Here is a 24,970-nt window from a genome sequence, read left to right as displayed (position 1 = left end):
TATATTCTTCTATTTCATAAGCAGGAACAGTGACTTCCTGGTATCTCCATTGGCAACCTGACAAGTCACTGCATCTGGCCCAAAATTTGTCCAGAGTATAACCCCATGTAAACACCACATATTGTTTTTTATTATTGCACTTCGATCTTTGTATGGATTTAAAAAAAAACATGACAGAGAATGTCCATTATTAGCATTAGAGGTGCTGGTAGGCGGCTTTACCTTTTGACAGAACCTAGCTGGCTGTTTCCCCATTTCTTGTGTGTTTCTTTACTTGCGTCAAATTAATATTGAATGGACTGACATGGGAGAGGTATTGATCTGTTCATCTAACTCTCAGCAAGAAAGCCAATAAGCATAATTCCCAAAATGTTCCTTTAAAGGGCTATGGTATGTTTGCATGATTTTCAAATCACATATAAGGCTTACATGTAATCAAGATCATGTCATATTGTCTGCTATAGTTGTGAACAGTTGCTTTTCGTTTACATATAGGGTAAATAATAAGACAATAATTTGTGAACACGTTGTATTCTACGCACTGAAATTTTCAATAACAAGTAAAATTTCCAAAGAATCCAGAAGATCAAACAAACATTGTCCTGTAACATATTGTATCATACTGTATCATGATATGACCACAGACACTACACAGTAGATCGAACATAACAAGCTGTTGACCACAATAGCTTGTGAATGTGATGGTGCCTGTACACTAAATCTCAAAGTTGGATGTCCTGTCACCTATGTTAATGCTTAAGACTGAATTTCCTAATAATGCTACTTTGACAAAAGTAAGAATATATGTTAATTTTGGTGAAGTTTCAAGTCTCAGCACGCTAATTTCCATACACCATGAACTAACATTATGTGTAACCAGTGGATGAACCTTAAAAATAATGCATTTATTAGTCTAATTGCTCGCTAATAAACATGCAAAACTACTATGATCCTTAAATTACATGTGATGCTTTCCTGGCAATATTTTTGTAAAAAAGAGGGGGGACAAAAAGTGAAACATTTCTTTTTCAAAGAATGTGCTTTGCTTGTGCAGTTTTTCTTGAGACAGGAAGCTGGGTTTGGGCACTTTCCAAGAGGTTATAATGAAGCAAACATTAAATTTCAGTGGACACCATTAAAATAGTGTAAAAATGCTGGAAAATATTATTATTATTTCCGGGAAATTGACTTCAAGAGTTGCCAATTACATTAAAGCATATTGTCAGACTGAGGCGATGACTGAAACAGTTGTCACAGTCTCAGCTCCATAAATATACAATTTTACATGCCACAACACACACATTCATTTATACGCACTTGTACACAAAAGCACAACACACTCAAAACAAACACACGACCACATCTGCAGCCTCGTTGCAGTGTTGTCCTCAAAACGGAGCTCATTACAAAGTTCGGTTTGTGTTAGTTTCAAAGTGGCCTCTTTATGTTTTAACTTTGTTTAAAGTGTGTGTTTCCAAGAACTCCAGCTATTTTAGTGGAATACTGGAAGTCATTCAGAGAGGTTTTTCCCGAATGCACAAGCATAACCATCATATTATGGAAACACACCTAACGTATGACAGCTTGGAGAATGAATATAAATCTATAATTGCCAGCGAAAATAGAAAAAAAAGGGAAAAAAGGGCAGTTTAAGTTAAATTTTATATCCACCAAATATGTGCCAGGAACTCTCTTGTGGAATTTTGACATGAAACAACTTCTTAAAGCAAACTCATCCGTGTGACTTGAAAAGACCATATCAGGGTGCTTCATTCAAATTTTACTTGTGGTTCAAATGGGATATTAGCACTCTAATCCACTCTGTAATCATGATTTATCATACATCTGTCACATTTGCTAATTCTGCAAGTGTCCTACATGTTTCCTGAACACACTAATTCAGATATCTGTTGGTTGAGAGAGAAGCGAGCTAAGACATAGAAATAGTCTGCTTTTAGGTCAACCCCTCAGAGAAGCAGAGGTGTGTGTTTGTGCATTCGTGTGAGTGTGTATGTCTGAGTGTGCGATAGTGGGTGGGTGTTTGTCTGAGTTTGTGTGTTTGTCTGTACGTGTGTGTCATATTACAGAGCAGAGTGGTAAAGCTATGGCAGCCGCCTGCAGAAAAATCTGAGCTGCCTGCATCTAAGAGAAGCTTTCATCCTCCTACCTGCCCACCAAAGAGGAGAGGCACACACACTCTCTCTCTTTCTCACACACACACACTAACACACATGCACATCAACACACAAAGCAGAGTTTAGGCCAGAGATGCCAGCAATCAACAGAAATTTCACTACAAGCTTGCTCGTTGGTCTAGATTGATTTTCATAGTCAAAACGTCAACCTCTAGCTTCTGTCTTATCTCTCCTGAGGACTGCAGAGACTGCAGGGGAGACATAAGAGACAGAATTTAAAAGAAAAAAGCTATTTCATACTCAGGGCTTTTACTGACTTTGCATTAGCTAAATTGTTTAAAAGATATAAACACAGAGAGAAAGAGAGACTAGAGTAAGAACAGGTTATTTATCATATCATACAGCTGAATCTTGGGAGTCTTGGACATATAGTATTGCGTTTGCAAAAAGTTGTGGAACTTGCAAGAAAAGAAAGGTCAAAATGCAGCAGGAGCTGGGATATGCTGACTTTAATATCTCATTTCCACCTGTTGTTAGCATGCAATAGATTTGGATGTCCTATCTGAATAAAGAAAAATGCATGCATTATGCATGCATAACACATTGCTATTAAATTGCCACACCACGTCTGGAAGTTGTGTGGCTTACATTGTAACTGAATCTCTGACACGAGTAAATGCAATCTGTATTTGCATTCTGCATTCTTAGGAAAGCAAGTTTAAGAATCTACAGACATGCTAGTGACTCTGTGAAACTGTGCCAAGGCACAGAGGTGCTTTGAGCTAAATGCAATGGTCAGCATGCTAACACGCTTGCAAAGACATGCTAACTTTCTTACTTACATGCCACTTAGTATCTTTAACATGACAACATTCTAATACTTGCTAATTAGCACTTAGCACAAAGTATAGCTGAGACTGATGTGATTATCAGGAATTTTGCAAGTCCATGACCCAAAGTATTGGACAAAATAAAAAATGTGAGCGTCAGCATCATGTTTCATAGCAATTCATTCTATAGTTATTCAAGCTATTTCACTCGGAACCAAAAATGCCATGCACTTGAGGAAAAGTTAGGAGATCACCGAAGTCTTTTCAATTTATCCACAAGTGAAGTTATTTGTAATTTTGTAATAAGTTATTTATTTCCTCGTGGAAATCCTTCCAGTAGCTGTTGAGATATTTCAGTGTTGACTAATCGACCGTTGGACATACCAACATTGCTATCCTTAAGGCTTACATTGCTAAAAACTCACTCAACAAGTTAAAAGGTCAAATAACTTCTCCTATAATACCTACAAACGTCTCCTTCCTCTGGCAATGAAAAATAAGTGGAGCCCATACAGCACCATTACTTCGCTTCACATGAGATACGGCTTGTTTTTTGAAAAGTTCACTAGCTCCACCTTCCTGATTTGCATTTTGAGATTGATCGCAATAGTGGCTAAATCAAGACAGTGAAAAATCTTATTAGTACCAGTTGTAAATGCAAAGGTCAGTGGTTCAATGTCATTATCCACATATCAAAATACCAACTGCATGTTAATACCATTTGTGTTAACATGCAGTCCTAGTAATGGTCAAGTTTCAAATAGCCTGAATCAATACATTTGCTCTAATGACCCTCAATAAAAACCTTTTGTATAACTTCCTTACCTAGTGGATTTCCACATCTTTCAAACCTCAGTTTGAAATATGAATAGTCTTTAATTCCAAGTTGAGACATCCCTGATGATGTCTTCAGGGGACAAAGCACCCCCTAGATGCACATAAGGCATCATACAAATGTTTTTACAGTCAAGTAAATTACATTGGAAATGTAAAATCTGTGAAATTCCCCATAAAGAATAAGAAAAAATACTTTATATTGTCTCTTATAATAGTTCAGGCTGTTTCTGAGAAAAGTAGAAGTGGAGAATGTTAGTGAACAAGACAGTGAGAAGTGAGAGTGATGGGTTTAATTGAGTTGTAAGCTATGATAAGTGGCATCGGCTGTTGTTGGCCTCGCTTCTTTCATTGTAACATGCATTCAGTTTTCACAGTGTAATTATGCAGGGAAGAGGGGGAGCAATACATCTGATAATACATTCACACACACACATACATACACACAAATACTTAGGGGTATAAACTCATGGGCGAGCGGTGAATTGTTGGAACAGAGAGATCAGATTAGAGAGGCTTTTCTGATCTGTGGCATGAGAAGGCTGGGCTCATGTATCAACCAGCCATCTAAGCTGGCTTATCCTGATACAACCAGGGGCAAACACACACACACACACACACACACACATACTTATAAGAAGAAAGTTTACAGGGTGAAGAAGGGGGGGGGGGTTACAATCTCCAAACGATTCCATATCCCTTTTAGTCATGGCGTAGCTTTGGCTGTGAGGCAGAAACAACTTTGAGCCCTTGTTAACAGTAAACTCCACTAAAGGTCTACATTGCTGTCTTCATACTTTAAAGCAACACTTGCAAAAGTATTTCATCGTGCTGCTCCTGACAGCTTTGTGATTTGTCCTGTTGCACGTTGATTGACTGGAGTCATAACTCCTCTCCTCTCCTCTCCAAGCAGGACTGATGTCCAGATGGTGTGCCCCTCCATGTGTGGTCCAATTCTGCTCTCCCTGACCGTTTCATGGTCCACAAACCGACCCAAGCATCCACGGCCACTGCTTGACTCAACCCCACCGCGCACTGTACATCTCACCCTTAACCCCTCACCCCTAACCTTCACCCTCAGCCCCTCACCTCCCTCTCTCCCACTCTCCGTTAAGCCTCTCCTCACATTTTGACAACCCTGGCCCTCCTTGAGCCCAACATGGTGGCCCGCATTCCCGCACTTGTCTTGGTCATGATGTGTCGGGGCGTCTTGCTCTCTGTCGGAGACCCGCCTCAGTCCCGCCGGGAGATCCGCATCGAGGGAGATCTGGTGCTCGGCGGACTTTTCCCGGTGCACGAGAAAGGTGCTGGGATGGAGGAGTGTGGGCGTGTGAACGAGGACAGAGGGATCCAGAGGCTGGAGGCCATGCTGTTTGCCATAGACAGAATCAATATGGACAGCACTTTGTTGCCTGGGGTCTCCCTCGGGGTCCACATACTGGACACCTGCTCCAGAGATACCTATGCACTGGAGCAGGTGGGTGAGACAGTCACTGTACATAAACTCTGCATGTTTCTCACTAGGAGACGATTCTGAACAGGATTTAAATAGACTTTTCTGTCAAAGGAATATCTCTCTCATCTTAAATCTATGCTGCAAGCTAACCGCTTAAAACACTGTTTAAATGTGTATATTGAATAATCTTGGATATGTTAATTATAATCACTTAAGCTGTCATTTGTCAATAGGTAAGATATTGTTTACTTTAAAACTCAAATATGGCTTTTGCAAACATAAGTGCCTTCGAAATCATTGGTGATTTAACCATTTTGATAGCTAGTAATGTGTTCTTTGAACAGTATTCGCAGCTGTTCTTGTGTTTGTTTCATGACTAGTAATAATTTAACTATTATCCCCTGCATGTTAGTATATGTATATGATAGAGGTGAAAGTAATTAAATCCTCAACAAACGTAAGACTAGAAGTCCATCCCTGAAATAATGCTCAGTTAGAGCATTTATTCTGCAAGAGGGTCTACTATTTTTCTATTGTGGAGTGTTCACTAGTATCTGCATTTACCTGTGAATGCTGATACAACTTTTTAGACACAGCACCGTTAAGACACAGTTTGTTTAATTAGCTGTTTGTACTCTTGTGCTGCGGGGGGACTTGAACTTTTGCTACATTTTGTATTTAAAAAGTTGCTTTGCAAAGTAAGTTGTGGTGTCAGAAGTAAAAAGTGCAATGCTTCCATTATAAATCAAGTAAAACTATAAGGTCTCATTAAAAGGTAATATTCAGGTAAAGTAAATGTACCTCGAAATTCTATTTTATTCTCTACGGGTATAGGATCCTGCCTCAAATGATAACAGCAAATCCTTGATGAGAAATAGAGATTGAAGCTATTTGTGATGAAGGAAATGAGCCGGATATAAAAAATGAAAAACAAAAAAAAACACACTTTCCCTCAGGGATTGTTATCTTCAAAAAAATATATTCTGTCTTATTGCTGAGCTATTTAGGGGCAATGCATCAAGCGATCTGATGCAATGAGCTCTTTGATGGATTGTGTAAACCCTGGATTCTTAACTTTTGGTTTCCCTAAATGGGTTGCAGGCTGTTTATCCACGGACCAGCATGTGTTATAATGTGACTTAGTCTCAGAAAAGTCAATTTGCAATTTAGACCCTGCATGGAAAGCATTTAGCAGCTACTCATGTAAATAAATGTTTTATTTTTATAGTACCTTCAAAATAGATGAAAGTTACATCATAAGAAATGTATCAGTCAGTCTTTAATCATGTTGCATATGTCTTATAAAGAACATAATTCAAAGTGTTTAACAGGCTAAAGAGATAACATCGACCATATGGTACCCAGTATGTTGCACAGCATCTGATTTAAGATATCCACGTGGGTGTGTTTCCTAGGCTCTGGAGTTTGTACGAGCCTCCCTCACCAAGGTGGACGACACAGAGTTCATCTGTCCAGACGGATCCTACGCTCTGCAGGACGACAGCCCGCTCGCAATCGCCGGAGTCATAGGAGGATCCTTCAGCAGCGTCTCCATACAGGTAACACACTGTAGGAATATTTGATCAAACAGATTTTACCATCATCACCTAACTTCAATGTCCTTGTTGGATTCTTCTCCCATTTTTTACTCATCCTCGCACAAGTACCTCGACCAACTGTGCAAAAGCTGACTTCCAGTGACATGGCTGTGCAAGCGTGTCCATGTCTGTGTCACCACATGTGTGTGTGTGTGTATGTATTTCTTAGAATCAAGTTCCATTGGTGTGCTCTTGTGTGTCTCCCCAGCTCTTGTAGCTCTTGTCACAGAGCTGGGTAATTTGCATAGTTTAACATAAAACCTCCTTCTCCCTTACTCCTCTGTGACTGCACAAAAGCATCCTCCTATCAGTCCTTAAATCCCTAATCTCTGCAACTGTCTCTCTGTCTTCTTTTTCTCACTCCCCCCCCCCCTCCTATTTTATGTATTTCTCATTTTTCTGTCCCTTAAATCTTCTCTCCCTTCCCTCTCATCACTGGGTGCTTCTCTTTTTTCTCCTTCTTTATATGCATTCAGAGGCACCCCTCGCGGCTATTTGGGAAGAGCTCAGTGTATGCTGACCTCAGCCCCCTTCTTCTCCTCCTCCCCCATCCTGGGGCAGGCACTGTTAACACATCTGCTCTGTCTCTTGTCCTTCATCACACATAATTATCCCTTGTTTCCTTGCAGCTCATTCTTGTTGCCCTTTGTTGCTGTTGCTGTTGTTTTTACCCGTCTTTTCCGAGGGCAGCACTGTTTACGAGACATGAACTGTGCTCTGCTTTCTGATCACTTGCCAGTGAAGCTAATCCAGCTACTCCTTCATGCCTCTCTACTTGGCCAGTCTGTCTGTTGCTTCTAAATGAAGTAATAGTGAATTATTCTATGTTTAATCACGCGCAACTAAACTGCAATGTTTTTACAGCATTTGCGTACCAGGCTTCATTCCTCCCCTCCGTCTGTGCACGTGTGTGTATGTGTCTCCATGTGTCTGTGCGTGTGTGTGACTTGCATTCCAAGCAGAAAACACACAGCAACCCTCCACTGCACCAATTTTTTCCTCCTTTCCTTTCATTTTTTTTCAACTCATCTCTCATATTCAAGCCATTCCTACAGAACATCTCCTTTCCTTCTCTCTCGCAGGAAGGGAGCAGCTTTCAGAGTAAACTCTCAATGTCCCTAAAGACAGGTCTCTTAGCTAGCTGTAGTCACTGTTCAGTGGCAGGTAATGGAGCAATGCGGTTACATTCTGCAGCGTGACCTTCCCTGACATTTAAGTCAACTGCCATCTTAAAACTATAAAATCTGCCCCAAGTACAATAAGCAGCCATCCAAGTGCGTATGTATGTGTCAGTGCAGGTGTTACTGTCCACCTGTCCTTGTGCACATCAGTATATGTATATATGACTGTATTTTCTAATCTTCCACATTATTAGTCTAATGAGATTCTGACATGTTGTCAAAACAGCTCATCAACTGAGCTATGAATGAAATATAGAGAAGCCCAGAGTGTTGCACTCTAAAAGGATTAAACTGAGGCGAGAACAGAATGCCTGTGTAGTTTGTGTTTATTTGCGTGTGTGCGCATGTTTGATTGTGTATGTTTACATGTCTTTGTGCGCTTGAGAATGTGTAGAAATAATATATTCACTGCTTGTGTTGGCGTCTGTGACTAAAATTGTAATGAAGAGAACATGACCAAACCCCAATCAACAGTAAAAGGGAATATTATATGGACATCAGTAGACCCCAGATGATGTCCATCACTAATGCATGAGTCAGTGATTTATTGAACTGTGTGTGTGTATGTGTGTGCGTGTGTGTGTGTGTGCTATTATTATGTGTTTCTCTGTGTGCTTACATGCCCACGCTTGCTGTATTGTCTTTTATCTTTAAATAATCATGTTATGCATGAAACAGTTCCTATCAGCAGTAACCGTCTATGCTCCATTTTGTCTTAGATGAAGAAATACATGTATTTATATTCATCCAATTATTTTTGTGGGTCTTAATTTAAATTTTTTGTCAATTTGCCAATCATTTCTGATTAAACATTTTAATACATTAACGGAGGAGCCTGACATATATGGAGATCTGCTCCCTGATACAGACCAGGCGGTCGAAGGGAAAATTTAAAAAAACACCCTCTAACAGTGGTTGAGCAGTTTTACTGCAGTTAATGATAGATTTGATAGATTTTAACATTACTCACACACACATTATGTTCTCTGCTGGCTGATATTTCATAAGCAGACATAAGCAGACATACTTGCCTAAGAAGAAACCATCCTCGTACGCAAAAACAATGATATGTTCTCTGAAATGCAAATCTTTGAAGTTTGGGTTTGAATTTTTGTCTCCCTTTGCTCCATGGGACCATATTAGAGACAAGCATCCTGAAACATTGTTATATTTACTTACATTTTTAATTCTTTGGGATACCCTGTATTTATCAGATAGTTTTGTTATCAAAACAAAAATATTTAACTCAGCAGTGACATGGACCAGATATAAACTTTGATATGAAAATAATAATGATTGCACCTGTCAAGCAATCCAAGGGGTGGACAGTTTGTCACAGTATCTGGTATGAAGATAACAGATAAAGGGTTCATTCTTGTTATTCCAGTGTGGCTATTAGTGAAATTCCCTCTTTCTCACCACAGAGAGGCGAGAGACAAGTTTGTCATCCCATGTAATACACAGAAAAACTGGATTTTTGTTTTGGAGATACTGCATATCCTGTAGCTTACTGCTCTGTGTGTGTACATGCATGGTTCTTTCAAGTGCCCCCTTAAATGTATTGTACAGTAATTTGCTCTGTTGCTGCCACCTCTTGAAACGTTCGCATTGTGAACTGCACAAGCAGCTGTTTGACTGCTTGAGTTCGACGCAGCATAGGTCGACGAAAACCATAGGCCGGACCAATTTTGTGTACATCACTGCTGTAACTGATCTTCAACTCTTGCTTGATGACAATATTTAGTCAGAGGTTAATGAAACGAAATACTAAAAGACATCAACTTTGATTCACACTGCATGTGAAATTACAGCGTTCATTCAGTCAGCAACAAAACGGTGATCCAAGAAATCTGTCAATTAAAACTCAAGCTGCATGAAATCAAAAAGATCATTTTAGAATAAAATTGTTATTGTGTTGTGATGTGTTGTGTTGTGCAGCTTGTGTGCTTACTCTGAAGCAAAATCATTAACCTTATCATATCTCCATATGCTGGAGAATCCAGGCTAAATATAGTAAATAAATAGTTATTAATCAATCAATGTGAAGTATGCATGATTCATTAAATCTGTGATAGTGTAATGTTTCAACAGTGTGGAGTTATTTCGCCTGATTTATGTCTCATGTTACTGTCATGTGTCTCCCCGCAGGTTGCCAACCTTCTCAGGCTCTTTCAGATCCCTCAGATAAGTTATGCGTCGACCAGTGCCAAACTCAGTGATAAGACCCGCTACGATTACTTTGCCCGCACGGTGCCCCCTGACTTCTACCAGGCCAAAGCCATGGCCGAGATCCTCCGGTTCTTCAACTGGACATACGTGTCCACTGTGGCGTCGGAGGGTGATTACGGTGAAACCGGGATAGAGGCTTTCGAACAAGAGGCGCGCATGAGGAACATCTGTATTGCCACTTCAGAGAAGGTAACAGAATACGATTAAATATGAGTTTTTTTATGTATGAATTTAAGCAACCAGTGTGCAAAATCAGATACCAAAACATTAATCAGCAGTGTCACACTGATGTATGGCCTGAAGCTTCACCAGTAACAATGAACAGGGCGCTAAATTTGTGAGCTTGTAAAAGTTTGTCTCCATGTCTTATCTTGCCTCACACACAAATGGAGTTTATATTACGCTGGTATTATCAGTTGTGAACCAGAAAATAAAGGCTTATCTCCAAGAACTTATTCTGGGTACTTTCACAGTCACATTTTTCATCTCATTTGCTACGGAGGTGCATGATGGTGTGAGACCAAAGTACAGAAGACATTTTCTGCTTGTATCTTCCTATGAATGGCGGTGAAGAATAATCACAAATACGGACTGCAAACCTATTTGGGAGTAGGAGGATTATTCACAGTACATCTGTCATTACATTAATGTCCTCTTTCTGTTTAGGTGGGGCGTTCTAACGCTAAGAAGTCCTATGAAGCTGTGATCCGTCAGCTCCTGCAGAAGCCAAATGCCCGTGTGGCTGTCCTCTTCCTGCGCAGCGACGATGCCAGAGAGCTGCTGGCAGCTGCTGCCAGGCTTAACACCTCCTTCATCTGGGTGGCCAGCGATGGCTGGGGTGCACAGGAAAGCATTGTCAAGGGAAATGAGGTCACTGCTGAAGGAGCCATCACACTTGAGCTTGCTGCCAATCCTGTACCTGAATTCAACCGTTACTTCCTCAGCCTGAACCCGGAAAAAAACCATCGTAATCCCTGGTATAGGGAATTCTGGGAGCAGCGGTTCCAGTGCTCCTTGGGTGGTGGAGGAGCAGGAGCAGGAGGTGGGGGAGGTGTTGGATTGGGAGAGATACCTCTCCCGCTGTGTGACAAGGACTTGTCAATGGATAAGAGTAACTTTGAACCAGAGTCCAAGATCATGTTTGTGGTGAACGCAGTGTATGCCATGGCCATTGCCCTCCATAATATGCAACGGAGCCTGTGCTTCAACACCACCAAGCTGTGCGACAGCATGAAGGCACTGGATGGGCGCAGACTCTACAGGGATTACATCCTTAATGTCAGCTTCACAGGTAAGAGAGCTGGAGCACGGCGAAGAGAGTGAAGAGTCTGAGATAAAGTGTTCAAGGTGGATGAAGAGTGAAAAGAAGTGAAATGTTGGAGAGGAAGTTGGGGAGGAGGGCGTTTAGGTACCAAGGAATAGAAAGGAATGTGAGCGCTGCGCCTAGTTAACAGTCCTCTCATGAACAACACAGGGATGTTGTCCTTCTCCTCAGCCAAAGCAGCCAAACCACAGAACATAAAAAGTACTGAGACAAATCCGCTTAATTGCTATGTATTGTCAGAGCCAGCCTGCCATTGACACCTATTACCCATGCGTAATTGATACGACACTACAAAGTTGCTCTGAGGAATGAGAGCTGCAGTTAATCCGTCAGCCATATTCTTCTCTCTTGCACTAATGAGATTGTGTGTGCTATAATAGCTCCTATAGCAGGCTGCCTGTCTGTCTGTCAGTCTCTGTAGAGTTGGGAGAGAAGAGACAGAGGATTGGCTTGACTGACAGATGGCGTACAAAGGAAGCGTTATAAATAAACTGCTGTGTCTCGAGGACTAACACAAGTTTAGAGGTGCTTATTCCTCTGCCAACCGTGACCAGGAGCAGACATCAAAACAGCCAGACTAACAGCACTAACACGGCAGCTTTGCCACAGGACGCTGGGGAGCGAGCAGGAGGGATGGATGGAGGACGAAAGAATGGCATCACCTATGAAGGGAGGGGGAAGAAAGCTTGCAGATAAGACTGACAGGTAGAGTAAATGAGAAAAGAGAGTCTGGGGTAAGGTAAAAGGGAGTAAGACAGAAAAAGAGATAGGGAGGAATGTAGGGAAGGAACAAGGGAGAACTGAGCAATGCCGGAGTGGGACATCGTGCGTCAGCAGAAGACGAGGATTCTCTTTGAAATTCCCCATCTTCATTTCTGCTACAAATCAAAAGACTTGGAGCATTTCTGCCTGAGAGGGGGGAGACAGAAAGAAGGATAGAGAGAGGAAGAGTGAGATAGAGAGGGAAGAAAAGAGAGAGAGAGGGAGAGAGGGAGAGAGGAAATAGTCAAGGCGATTGCAGTCGCAGCCTCCGGTTGGCACAAATGATAACCACTCCCTTATAGGATGTATACAGAGAGGGGCGGAATAGATATGCAGATTCACACGTAGAAAGTTTAAAAATGCCGTGGAGTAAGTTGGAGAGGAGAGGAGAGGAGAGGAGTTATGAATCCCATTGTGACTCCCTTACAGTACATCTCTATGTCTGATCATCTTCCTCCCCATCTCCTCTCCCGTTGTCCCTCCCTTCTTTTCACTACTGATGTATGTCCATGAGGCACATGTCTTTACTCTGCAGCAGGGAAGTAGTAACAGCATGTACAAGGATGTTGAGTTCTTTGCAGCTCAGTGTCAGTGACGACAGTTACAGCATGGCAAACAGCTGTATCAGTAAAAGAAAAAAAACTTGTGTTGATAAGACAATGAGGATGTTGAAGGTGGCGGTGCAGTTAAACTGGAAGCGGAAGCAGCCTTCGGTTTTAAGTTGTTGGTGAGCCCCGGCTGACGTGCCCCCACACTGCTGTACGTATACATCGTTCCAGCTACAGTATGTAAGGAAGGAGCTGAGGTGATTTGAGGTTGAATGTGGGGTATAAATACTGCAGCATCACCATCCGCAGTGCTCTCAGTGTGAACTGTAGCAGACGGAAAACCAACACTGTTCAGCGCTCTCTATCTCTCTCCCATCTCCTTCTCTTACACACACATGCATGTTCATTATACACTCTTTACACTGCGTCACCGTTTGATCTCAGTTATGTCTTGATGCCTCCCAATACACTGACAATCCCATGTCCTAAACTTTACATTTATAACAGAGTGGACTGTGTGTGACTTTGACTGTGATAAGGCTGTTTTTGTTGTGTGTTACTGGCAGCGTATGTGGTGCACTGAGGCAGTATGTTGTGTTTTCATATGCCGCTCTGTTCATCTAGTCTCCTCTCGCTAGTTGCTATGGTAATGAAGCCGACACTATGGCCAATTGTTGAAGTGATCTGGTAGATCATGGGAACTGCTCCCTACCAACTAGTATTAGACACAGGGGTACGTTTCTGCATTTTTATGAGGCCTTTGCTACATACTTTGAGCACAAAACACACGCATACATATGCGCAATAGACACATACAAAAACACGTGCAAAACAGTTTTTAAAAAGAGGTGGTTTGAAATGCTTGTTTTTTCACCAGCATGAAATTGCAGACACCCCCAACCCACACACTTCTCAAAGCCATCATTCAACTCCCACCCACCTCCCCAATCTGCAGCAAACATATCAGTATATACACACATGCACACAGTCTTCTGTTCAAATAGTGGTGATAGATGTGATATTCCCCCTTCTCTGCGCTTTTGTGTGTGTGTGCGTGTGTGTGTGTGTGTGTGTGCGTGTGTGTGTGCGTGCGTGCGTGTGCGTGTGTGTGATATGTCTGTGTTAGCAGAGGCGGTGTGCCTTCAGGGCCATATTGAGCAGAGAGCTTACTGCAACGTTTAGATGGTAGAGAACAACCTTCACTCCTCTCCCTCATTTCCTCTTCACTCTCTTACTCTGTCTCTCTGTCTCTGTCACTCTCAGCCTCTGTCTTTCCGTCTCTCTTTCTCTTACTCTCGATCACTCTGTCTCTCTTTCTCCCGGTGTGTCTTCATTCTCTTTCTCGCCCAGAAAGTGTCCTGCTCTCTCTCTCTCTCTCTCTCTCTCTACATTCAAAAGCAGCACATCCCACTCAGACTTCACAAGGTTGATCTCCTGCCTCCACCGCCTCTCTGCACCGGTCTGTTCCTCCACTCTTTCACTTTGCTCATCCCTCCATCCATCCTTCACCTTTTCTCTATTGATTCTTCTGTCTAAAGGCTTTCCTCCATCTACCTATATCTCTGCTGCCGTCACATTAGTTTCTTGCTTTTCTCTTCTGCTATCTCCTCTCTTTTTTCTCGTATTCTTCTCCCTCTTCTCCCTTGTCACTTCCCCCTTTTCTTTGCCCTTATCTTGTCTCTCGGCTCATCCTCCCTCCCTGCTTTTGGCCTGCCGTTTCTCTCTTTTGTCTCCTCTATCTGACCACTTTTCTTTCAGTCAAGCCTCAGCTCTCTGCTGCTGCACCTTTCCTCCTATACATTTCTCTCTCTTGTTCTAGACCTCCTTCTCTCCACGCTATCTGTCCTCTTTTCCCCTGTGGCCTGTTGGTCCATGGCCCAGGCAGCGCCTCCATCCCTACGGACCAAATCTGTGGGGAGAATAAATATAGCTGATGTGATCTGTCTGTGTGTGCATTTGTGACATATGAGTGCATCCCCGTGCCAATATCTGTATATGCTCAGGGATGTGTGTGTGTGCGTGTGTGTGTCTGTGGGGCACAGATGTGTGAGGTCATCAACCCTCTGAAGGAAGAAAAAGAGGGACAAGAAAGGTTAGTCACACCATTAGCATGCAGAGCTGTTGTATCTTTATATTTTACCTGGAACAGATGTGCTTTTGTGCATAGACCTATATGCAGTGTTTACTTGTCAAGCTCAAACCACGATTAAATCAGGGATTCAGATGAACTGATGCTTGGAACTACAATTCTCTATTCCCCAGCCATCAGCCAATCAACAGCCAACTTTAGAATTTTTAGTCACACACTCACACAAAGAAAAGATTTGTCCCCTCTCTTTGAGTCTGTGTACCTCTCTCTCTCTCTTCACTTTTAGATTACTTATTCCTACTTATTTCTCCCTAGTCCCTTTGCCTCTTCTCTCTCTCCCTGCCTTTAATACCCACAATCCCCCTTGGGCTTCGCTTTAGCCCGACATGGCCGAGAACATAATTAATTTCACAGCTTCTGAATGAAAAGCCTGTTTTCACCATGCCTCTAATTAAGCTAGAATAATAAGGTGTTTCTCGAGTTAGCAGGAATGCTAAAGTGTCTCTCAAAAATTAAGGATTTGGTTAGACTGTGTTACAACAGCACTCTGTCTCACCTTACTTTATTTGGGTTTTTTTGTACTGTTATTTGTTTTATGTTCTGCAGCCCCAGCTGTTTGATTAAATGCATTCACATTAAAAATTAATTACAGATTTTGGTTGACATTGTAGTGAATCCTCTCAGATAAACACCAGAATGTTCAGAGCTGGTCTGCAATAATTTGTTTTTTAGTCTAAACGTGTCAGTTTATCAATCGCCTAACTCCATGACACACTTCCCAGCGAGTAGCTGAAGGACTCAATTCCTTTTAGCTGCACTAACCTCTTCTTGTCTATTGTGCATCTACTGATATTCTTTTTAGCCATGCTAGTGGCATGGCTCTATGAATGGCAATGTCAGTCAGTCAGCCAGGCCACCATTGTCATCCAGACTGAAATATCTCAACACCTTGTTGTCATTAAACTTTGTTCAGACATTCATGGATCCTACTGACATTGGTGATCCATTTTCTTGGAGCAACATCAGCCATTTTTCACTTACAATATCTCAATATCTGCCCAATTGACTTTAACTCAGTAAACCCAGACAGTCTCTTAAGATACTGTTGGATATAGACACATCTGTGCAACTACATGTAGTACAACTGTGATTTTAGATTTGTCCAAATCTTTGGTTTATGACCAAAAACATTGTAGTGACATACAGTGGGTACGGAAAGTATTCAGACCCCTTCACTTTTTCCACATTTTGTTATGTTACAGCCTTATTCCAAAATGGATTCAATTCTTTTTTTTCCTCATCAATCTACACACAATACCCCATAATGACAAAGTGAAAAAAGTTTTTTAGAAATGTTTGCAAATGTATTAAAAATAAAAAACTGAAATATCACATGTACATAAGTATTCACACCCTTTGCTATGACACTCAAAACTGAGCTCAGGTGCATCCTGTTTCCACTGATCGTCCTTGAGATGTTTCTACAACTTGACTGGAGTCCACCTGTGGTAAATTCAATTGTTTGGACTTGATTTTGAAAGGCACACACCTGTCTATATAAGGTCCCACAGCTGACGGTGCATGTCAGAGCAGAAACCAAGCCATGAAGTCAAAGGAATTGTCTGTAGACCTCTGAGACAGAATTGTATCGAGGCACAGATCTGGGGAAGGGTACAGAAAAATTTCTGCAACATTGAAGGTCCCGAAGAGCACAGTGGCCTCCATCATTCGTAAATGGAAGAAGTTCAGAACCACCAGGACTCTTCCTAGAGCTGGCCGCCCGTCCAAACTGAGCAATCGGGGGAGAAGGGCCTTGGTCAGGGAGGTGACCAAGAACCCGATGGTCACAGAGCTCCAGCGTTACTCTGAGGAAATGGGAGAACCTTCCAGAAGGACAACCATCTCTGCAGCACTCCACCAATCAGGCCTTTATGGTAGAGTGGCCAGACGGAAGCCTCTCCTCAGTAAAAGGCACATGACAGCCTGCTTGCAGTTTGCCAAAAGGCACCTAAACGACTCTCAGACCATGAGAAACAAGATTCTCTGGTCTTATGAAACCAAGATAGAACTATTTGGCCTGAATGCCAAGCGTCACGTCTGGAGGAAACCAGGCACCGCTCATCACCTGGCAAATACCATCCCTACGGTGAAGCATGGTGGTGGCAGCATCATGCTGTGGGGATGTTTTTCAGCGGCAGGAACTGGGAGACTAGTCAGGATAGAGGGAAAGATGAATGCAGCAAAGTACAGAGACATCCTGGATGAAAACCTGCTCCAGAGCGCTCAGGATCTCAGACTGGGGCGACGGTTCACCTTCCAACAGGACAATGACCCGAAGCACACAGCCAAGATAACGAAGAAGTGGCTTCGGGAAGGGTGTGAATACTTGTGTACACATGATATTTCAGTTTTTTATTTTTAATACATTTGCAAAAATTTCTAAAAAACTTTTTTCACTTTGTCATTATGGGGTATTGTGTGTAGATTGATGAGGAAAAAAAAGAATTGAATCCATTTTGGAATAAGGCTGTAACTTAACAAAATGTGGAAAAAGTGAAGGGGTCTGAATACTTTCCGTACCCACTGTACCATCAGCCTCAGCTGTACTTTATTTAGTGTTAATTAGTACGTGTTTGCATGCTAACAAGTAAAATTAAGATGGTGAATATGGAAAACATGACACATAGAATTGTCATTGCAAACGTGTGAACATTTAGCTCAAGCACAGCTTCACACTGCTGCATGGCTGTGTACTCCCGTTTAGCCAGAACCAAAATCTTTCGGCCACTTGAACGCTGAGCTCACTCACTTTTAAATTTAGCCCAGCACAGTGTTGAGAGGCGTCCATCAGTCAAGGGCCTGCGCTGTCTCAGCTCCCTGCAGTCACCAGAGGAGCCTTGGTGGCCTTCGCCTGCTCTATCTTGCACCCTCATACACTTTTCTGATAAGCCGCTCTGTCACGTCAGCAAGGTCGCTGGTGTTGGTTATATGGAAGAATCACGAGTCTATTGCTCTCTGAATGTGATCTGTTAGAGGGAAGTCAAGGACAATACAGCGCCCTCAAATGGGTCTGTAGGCTAATGCCGTTATCTCTTTAGTCTGTATTACACGTAATCACCACATACAGCTAATTAGGCTTCAGCACACATCTAAAGTCCTAATAAGGTGCAGTTATGATAATTAGCTTGTGGCAAAGTGTTTCTGTGTGTGTGTGTATGGGTGTCTAAGAGGAGGAGGCTGGGCTTGTCTTATTGCTCAGTGTTATTAGCAGACTTTATTATCTGCCAACTTGCAGTATAATGGATTCATATCGCTTCTTCGTCTGAAGATGTTATCAGCAACTTCTTATTGAAATCATTTTCATTTAGCTGTCACCTAAGCATTTAGCCTCGAAATGCAATGAAGACTTGACACTCAGAATTTCCTGTGTGAGAGAGAGAGAGAGAGAGAGAGAGAGAGAGAGAGAGAGAGCAGAAAGATAGAGGGTTGTGCTGTCTCTGTGATTTATGGATTTCATAAAACCTAACCCCCTCTGCTGCCATCTGACACGCCATTCTTCTCTGAACACACTGAGCTTTCACAACAATAGCACAACTTTAGCTCTTGTCAGTGTTGCAAGCGTGTACACACACACACACACACACACACACATTCATACACACACACACACCACTAACAGCAGGGTCAGAGCTTTGGTTCTGTCAGCACAGCCTCCCACAGCGCTCAGAGCAATACCTTAACCATCACACTGTAAAGTAAAACCTAATGGAGCTTCCACAGGCGTGTGTGCACGCATCCTCTCTCACACACACAGACACACACACACACACAAACACACACACAGTCACACTTTTTAGCCCAACATCTTATCCACAAACTGTATTTTGATTCATTCTTCTGATCCCAAACTGTACATTTGGAGAAAGAATTGGTCCCGTGACTTCTTCGGTTACCCAATGACATGGAGATATGAGGAAGGCAGCACAGTATCATCAATGCTGCAGTGCACTGAAGAGCGAGAGCCTTGTTATACGTTGAAGAGTGATGCTTTATAAACCCAGTGTACACTATCCCCAGCCACATCATCATTTGACAGGGGAGGCAGCAGCGTATAACACTCAGCTCTGTACAATGTGTCAGCAGCACAGAGTTGATTGCTCCGCTGGAAGGACAGAAGTGGCACTGTACGAGTGACATACACTTTGTCTGTGTCATAACGACCAAGTGTCAGCACTGTCAGGCCCAACACTGCCTGCCAAGCATCAAGAAGTTACTTTTTTTTCCCAGTCCGTAGCCGCTTTTCTCCTTGGGTTGTTTTTAATGGTTTCAGCATCCTGCCAATTTTACAATGTCTTCTGTTCCCACATCCTCCGGGTAGATGGTAATCCTTTCATAACAACTTGTATACAAACCAATTTGGCAGTTTCAGCAGTGTACCTCCCTCACATAAGAGACCCAGAGGCTAATTCTATCAATGTGTGGGTAGCAATAGCACTGTCCAGGGATTCAGCCTTCATGCCTATACGACTTTATGGGCAGTTTGTTAATGATGTATTTGGTAATAAACTTTGTCAGATTGGAATTTAGAGGAGCATTTTTGTCCCTATGTGACCTTAGGGACTGATAGGACACCAACAATACACACAGACATCACCAAGCATACCAGGCATTTAGAGCCTCTCAGCTCTAGTACTTTTGTATCTGGCTGGTCTTCAGTAATGAAAACACTTGTAATGCCCTTCGGTGTCTGTTCTGGACTCCTAGGGCTTAACTGACCATGGCTTATTGTGTCTGTCCTCACTGCTGCTTTTAAAAGGCATCAATGAGACATCAATGGGATCATTGTTTGTGATTGTTTAGCTTTAATCTCCTTTTACCACTCATCTTACCTCTTTCTTTTTCACCCTTTGTCTCCTCTCAACCCCTCCAGCCCCTTTCTCTCCTCCAGGCAGTGAGACGGTCGTGAAGTTTGATTCCCAGGGGGACGGCGTGGGCCGATACAACATCTTCAGCTATCAGCGTTCTGCCGATCGTTATGGTTACGTGCCAGTAGGCGAATGGGCAGAGATTCTGAGTCTGAGCAGCGAACTGATTCACTGGCCCAGAGAAGTGGTGCCCACCTCACAGTGCAGCGACCCCTGTGAACGCAATGAGATGAAAAAAATGCAGGCAGGTAGGAGACAGTGTTCTTTTTCGTCACAGCGACATACCACATCGAGCAGCAGTGCCTTTTAAAAGATCTCAGACTGTCACACTCTGCTGTTCATATTCCTGTCTCCCAGGTGAGTACTGCTGCTGGATCTGCACAGCCTGTGAGCCTCATGAATACCTGGCTGATGAGTTCACCTGCTCGCCCTGTGCTCCTGGCCAGTGGCCCACTGATGACCTGACGTCCTGTTACGATCTCCCTGAGGACTATATTATGTGGGAAGATGCGTGGGCCATTGGTCCAATTACCATCGCCTGTGTAGGGTGAGTGATAAAGGGCTGTCAACATGATGTCAGTTTCTGACTGGTCCTGAGAGGCGTTTGTGTTTGTGTGGGTGTGTGTGTGTGTGTGTGTGTGTACACTCCAGCTACCCCAGCCAGTGTTACCAAGGATTGCTCTACACTGCAATGCAAGAACAATGCTGTGTCTTTACTTACATGTTGTCTACAGGATTCTGACTATTTACCTGGATGTGCAGCTGTAGTGTTTTAGCATAATATCATGTACGTAGTCATATTTAAGACCCCTTTACATGATTCCTGCTTGAAAACAAATCAGTTGAACATGAAACATGACAAATTCAAAACATTAACATTAACTAGGCACAGCTGATAAAATCTTTCAGAGACACTTGAGAAAGCTTGACAGGCGTAGCAACAGTGACTAAGCAGGATGGGGCCTTGCAATAAGCCTAGCATTAGGGTCAGTACTACACATATGTTTTATTAGACCTCTTTGTTTGTGTTTTTTAACTCGTAAAACTTATATTATATGACCCTGTACTTATGTTAGAAGAGCAGATTATTGTGATATATAGTTCATCCATACTTGTGTAATAAAGAAACTGTGACTTCATGAAACTGCTGCATAACTTCCACTCGATCCACAGGTTCATGTGCACCGGTCTGGTATTTTGGGTGTTTGTCAGACACAACCACACACCACTAGTGAAAGCTTCAGGCAGAGAGCTATGTTACATCCTTCTCTCTGGAGTCTTCATGTCCTACGCCATGACTTTCCTCTTCTTGGCCAAACCCTCTCCTGCCATCTGCGCCCTGCGGCGCCTCGGCCTGGGCACATCATTTGCTGTGTGCTACTCCGCCCTCCTGACCAAAACCAACAGAATCGCCAGGATTTTCAGTGGCGTGAAGGATGGAGCGGGTGCAGCGAGGCCACGCTTCATTAGCCCGTCCTCTCAGGTGAGTGACTGCAGCATCATGTCCATCCATCTGCATGAGTCAAACGGATGGACGGACTGACGCTGTGGATCTTGATGACCTTACCTACCTCTACTCCCTACTATTTCAGGTGTTCATCTGTCTGAGTTTAATCTCGGTCCAGTTAGTGATGGTGTCGGTGTGGCTGCTGCTAGAAGTTCCCGGGACACGGCGCTTCACATTGCCAGAGCGACGACAGACGGTCATCCTCAAGTGTAATGTACGGGACTCCAGCATGCTGCTGTCACTGGGATATGACGTGCTCCTGGTCATCCTGTGTACTGTGTAAGTGTGTCATGGCTGGTTTGATTTGCCATGATAGTTACGTATAAAAGCTTCAAGCTAAAGTGCTTCATGCTCTCCACACTGGGCACTTCGTGTACTGTGTTTTGGTGCCATGCTGTCATGCACACCTAGAAACAACCCTGTTACATTTTGCTGATTTACATTCCTATACGCTCAACAATGTGCTGGGTTCTTAGATAAATCATGAATAAATAAATGATTAATAGATGAATCAGGTTTCAATTTCAAAAGTTCTGTTTTCAAAGCAAGAAATACGTTAGGCATCAGAGTAGATATACGTTTTTTCCAGAAGGTGTCTGATTAATCACATATATGATTGTATCACTCTAGGTATGCCTTCAAGACCAGGAAGTGCCCTGAGAACTTCAACGAGGCCAAGTTTATTGGATTCACCATGTATACCACCTGTATAATTTGGCTGGCTTTTCTTCCCATCTTTTACGTTACATCCAGTGACTACAGGGTACACTCACACACACACACACACACACACACACATGCGCCTACACAAACACGTGTCTCTGTCTTCAGGAAGACATTGCATTGACCTACCATAATCTCCTGTTGGGTAAGCCTGATCCTAAGCATAACTGTGACAACAACCAGCAGCCAGTTAACTTATCTTATATAAAGATTGGGAACAGGAGGAGGGTCCTTATAATATAACTCATGATTGATACAAGCACACGGGTTACAAAACAGTGCCTACACAGGTGTAGTGGCAACTTAAACAATTTCTAATCCTGCTGGCAAATGTCCCAGCTCTGCAGCATTGGGATGACAAACAGACAGCCCCTGTCAAACTGCTGACACATGTCCAGATTTAACAGCAAAGGGAAGTGGGTGTTCACCTTATCCATACAAATCTTAAGCATACAGTCCACACACACCATAAGCACACACTTCCACAAACACACACTGTGCACTGTATCAAAGGGCATAAGAGAGGAGTGCTGATGCCAGGGCTGCTCATTTGATCCTTGCAAAAAAAAAAACATCTCTCTCTCTCTCTCTCTCTCCCTCTCTCTCTCCCTCTCTCTCTCTCTCCGGAAATAAGCATTTCTTTGGCCTTGTAATCTGACTTTAAGATTAGTCAGGTAGAGGCATTACATCACCAACATGCACAACCACCCACTAACACACACAAGTACATACATGCGCATACATATGCAGAGGAGATGTTGTAGGGTATAGTGCTGTGAGTGGCCGATATTCAATCAACCCTGTAACCCTCTCTGATGCACAGCAGTGATGTGGGAACCTGAAAGGGTCATACAGCGTACACCTATGCGGACGTCCCTAAAACCGCTTTTACACGACTTCTTCAAGAATGTTGCAGTTGGAATATTTTGCCGTTATTTCGCCTCACCGTCAGCCTAAAACGTACTTAGACATACTAATCGGAGTTCAGTGTTGCTCGGCTTCTGAGGCTTGAGTGGACATAGTAACCGAGCAGAGTCACGACAGGATGGGACAGGATGGGGCGCCACTAGACCCAGTGCTGTTTTCTTACATGCCACGGCTCTTTTGTAGCTGGCATGCTACCTACATTCATACACTGGGGCAGCAATTTGCTGACATTGTTTAGTTCACTGTGAAAAGGCAACGCCGGCTTAATGGCGAGTCTTCTTTATGCCAATATTGCACAATCTGTGTGTAAAAAGAGCTGAAAATGTTAGTTTGCATTGATTTTCTATAATAAATGGCAGAGAATGAAGTTAAAGCTACCACTGAGACACTGTTAAGTTTGGCCTCTCTGGTCTCTGTTGATGTGGTCTTTTATTGATCCATCCTCTAATTGTTATCCTCTGGACTGTTGCGAGGTAACAAAGTCTGCCAGCAAAGAGTCATACTCTCACTTTACAGGCCTCACTGGCTTTGTGTACTTAAAGAGATTGGTTATTTACTGTAGGCATTTGAGTGCTCTATATTTATCTACTGTTTATCGCATTGCCTTTCATTTACAATTGTTTTATTTTTTGTTAAGCACTTTGTAATGCTCATTCAAAAAGTGCCATTGATAAATGCTCGTTATTACAGATTATTATCACCCAATTAGCTCTTAAGGGCGATTACTTTGTAAAACATTAGCATAAGATTTATCCATCAAAGTCTGGCTGCTAATTAATGTCTCCTCCTCCTTTCACTGCAGGTTCAGACCACTACCATGTGTATCTCAGTCAGCCTGAGTGGCTTTGTGGTCCTGGGCTGTATGTTTGCTCCCAAGGTCCATATCATCATGTTCCAGCCCCAGAAGAATGTGACCAGCCACAGGCTTAACCTCAATCGCTTCAGTGTCAGTGGGGCTGCCACCACATACGCATCTCACGGTGGGTTACATGCAGTTACCTCACTTTTAAAGAGATAGGATCTAGAGCAGCACTCGCTTGGTCTCGTTTATGCCTCTGTTAAATAGGTTTTTTCAGCATTCAATATTCAGCACAGTACAAAGTCTTGGAGAATTTAGATGTTTGTTTTCTGTGTTTCTGTAGAACAGCCGCAGAACAGTGTTATGATGCTGCATCCCATGCCAGAAGCATCTATAGTTATAGACTACTGTGTAACCAAGCATTACCTTTACAGTAATGCTTGATGATCATGATGTAGTTTGACTGTAAACAGTAGTAAACTGTAGTGTCAAGCAGTAGAGTGAGATCTCAACTGCGATGTGTTTTGGAAGGTGTTTCGCTACTGTGGCAACGCCACAAACTTGTTTAACACAACAAAAAATCATGAGAAAGAAAACTGACATAGAGGGTTCACTGGCATCCACCTCATAAATCATGACACACTGTTCTCCCCTACATAAAAGAGCATAAGCTGCTTTGATAATTAAAAGTATTTTAAAAAGTATCAATATCGGCTTACCGGATAAAAACCAAATTTTGCAGAATCCCCCACCTCTACTAAATAGCTTGTTGGTATTGTTAGATTCCCATAATATCACAGAAACACAAAATGTTTTAAGGACATGTTCGTCATCCCACTGGTAGTAAAAAATCATCAGCTGAGGAAGGCTTTTTATGAACGGTTACACACACAAATCTGTTGTCTAGGAACGCTTGATTTCTGTCTATGTCATTTTCTTCTCCTCTCGTCTTTTTGTTCTCTATTTTTCTAGCCTCTGTCAGTGCTCACCACGTCCCAACAGTGTGCAACGGGAGAGAAATTGTCGACTCCACCACTTCCTCTCTGTGACCACATCCAGTCCCCTCTCTAAATCAGCCCCTGCGACTGTTAGCCAACCCATGA

The 24,970-nt window shown here is 42.7% G+C and overlaps 1 protein-coding gene across 1 annotated transcript; it reads left to right on the top strand.

Moving 5' to 3' along the window:
- The first annotated feature begins 4,958 nt into the window (after positions 1-4,958).
- On the top strand, positions 4,959-24,916 carry grm3 (glutamate receptor, metabotropic 3). The gene is made up of 11 exons (XM_070830156.1): positions 4,959-5,276; positions 6,671-6,814; positions 10,183-10,452; positions 10,930-11,554; positions 19,917-20,159; positions 20,269-20,458; positions 21,085-21,394; positions 21,504-21,697; positions 22,049-22,181; positions 23,871-24,048; positions 24,840-24,916. The coding sequence occupies exons 1-11, from the start codon at positions 4,959-4,961 to the stop codon at positions 24,914-24,916; spliced, it is 2,682 nt and encodes an 893-aa protein (XP_070686257.1).
- Positions 24,917-24,970: the final 54 nt, after the last annotated feature.

This window comes from Pempheris klunzingeri, chromosome 5 (genome assembly GCF_042242105.1).
Source record: "Pempheris klunzingeri isolate RE-2024b chromosome 5, fPemKlu1.hap1, whole genome shotgun sequence".
Lineage (NCBI taxonomy): Eukaryota > Metazoa > Chordata > Actinopteri > Acropomatiformes > Pempheridae > Pempheris > Pempheris klunzingeri.
The sequence above is the reverse complement of the archived record's forward strand: the minus strand, read 5'-3'. Positions and strand labels throughout refer to the sequence as shown.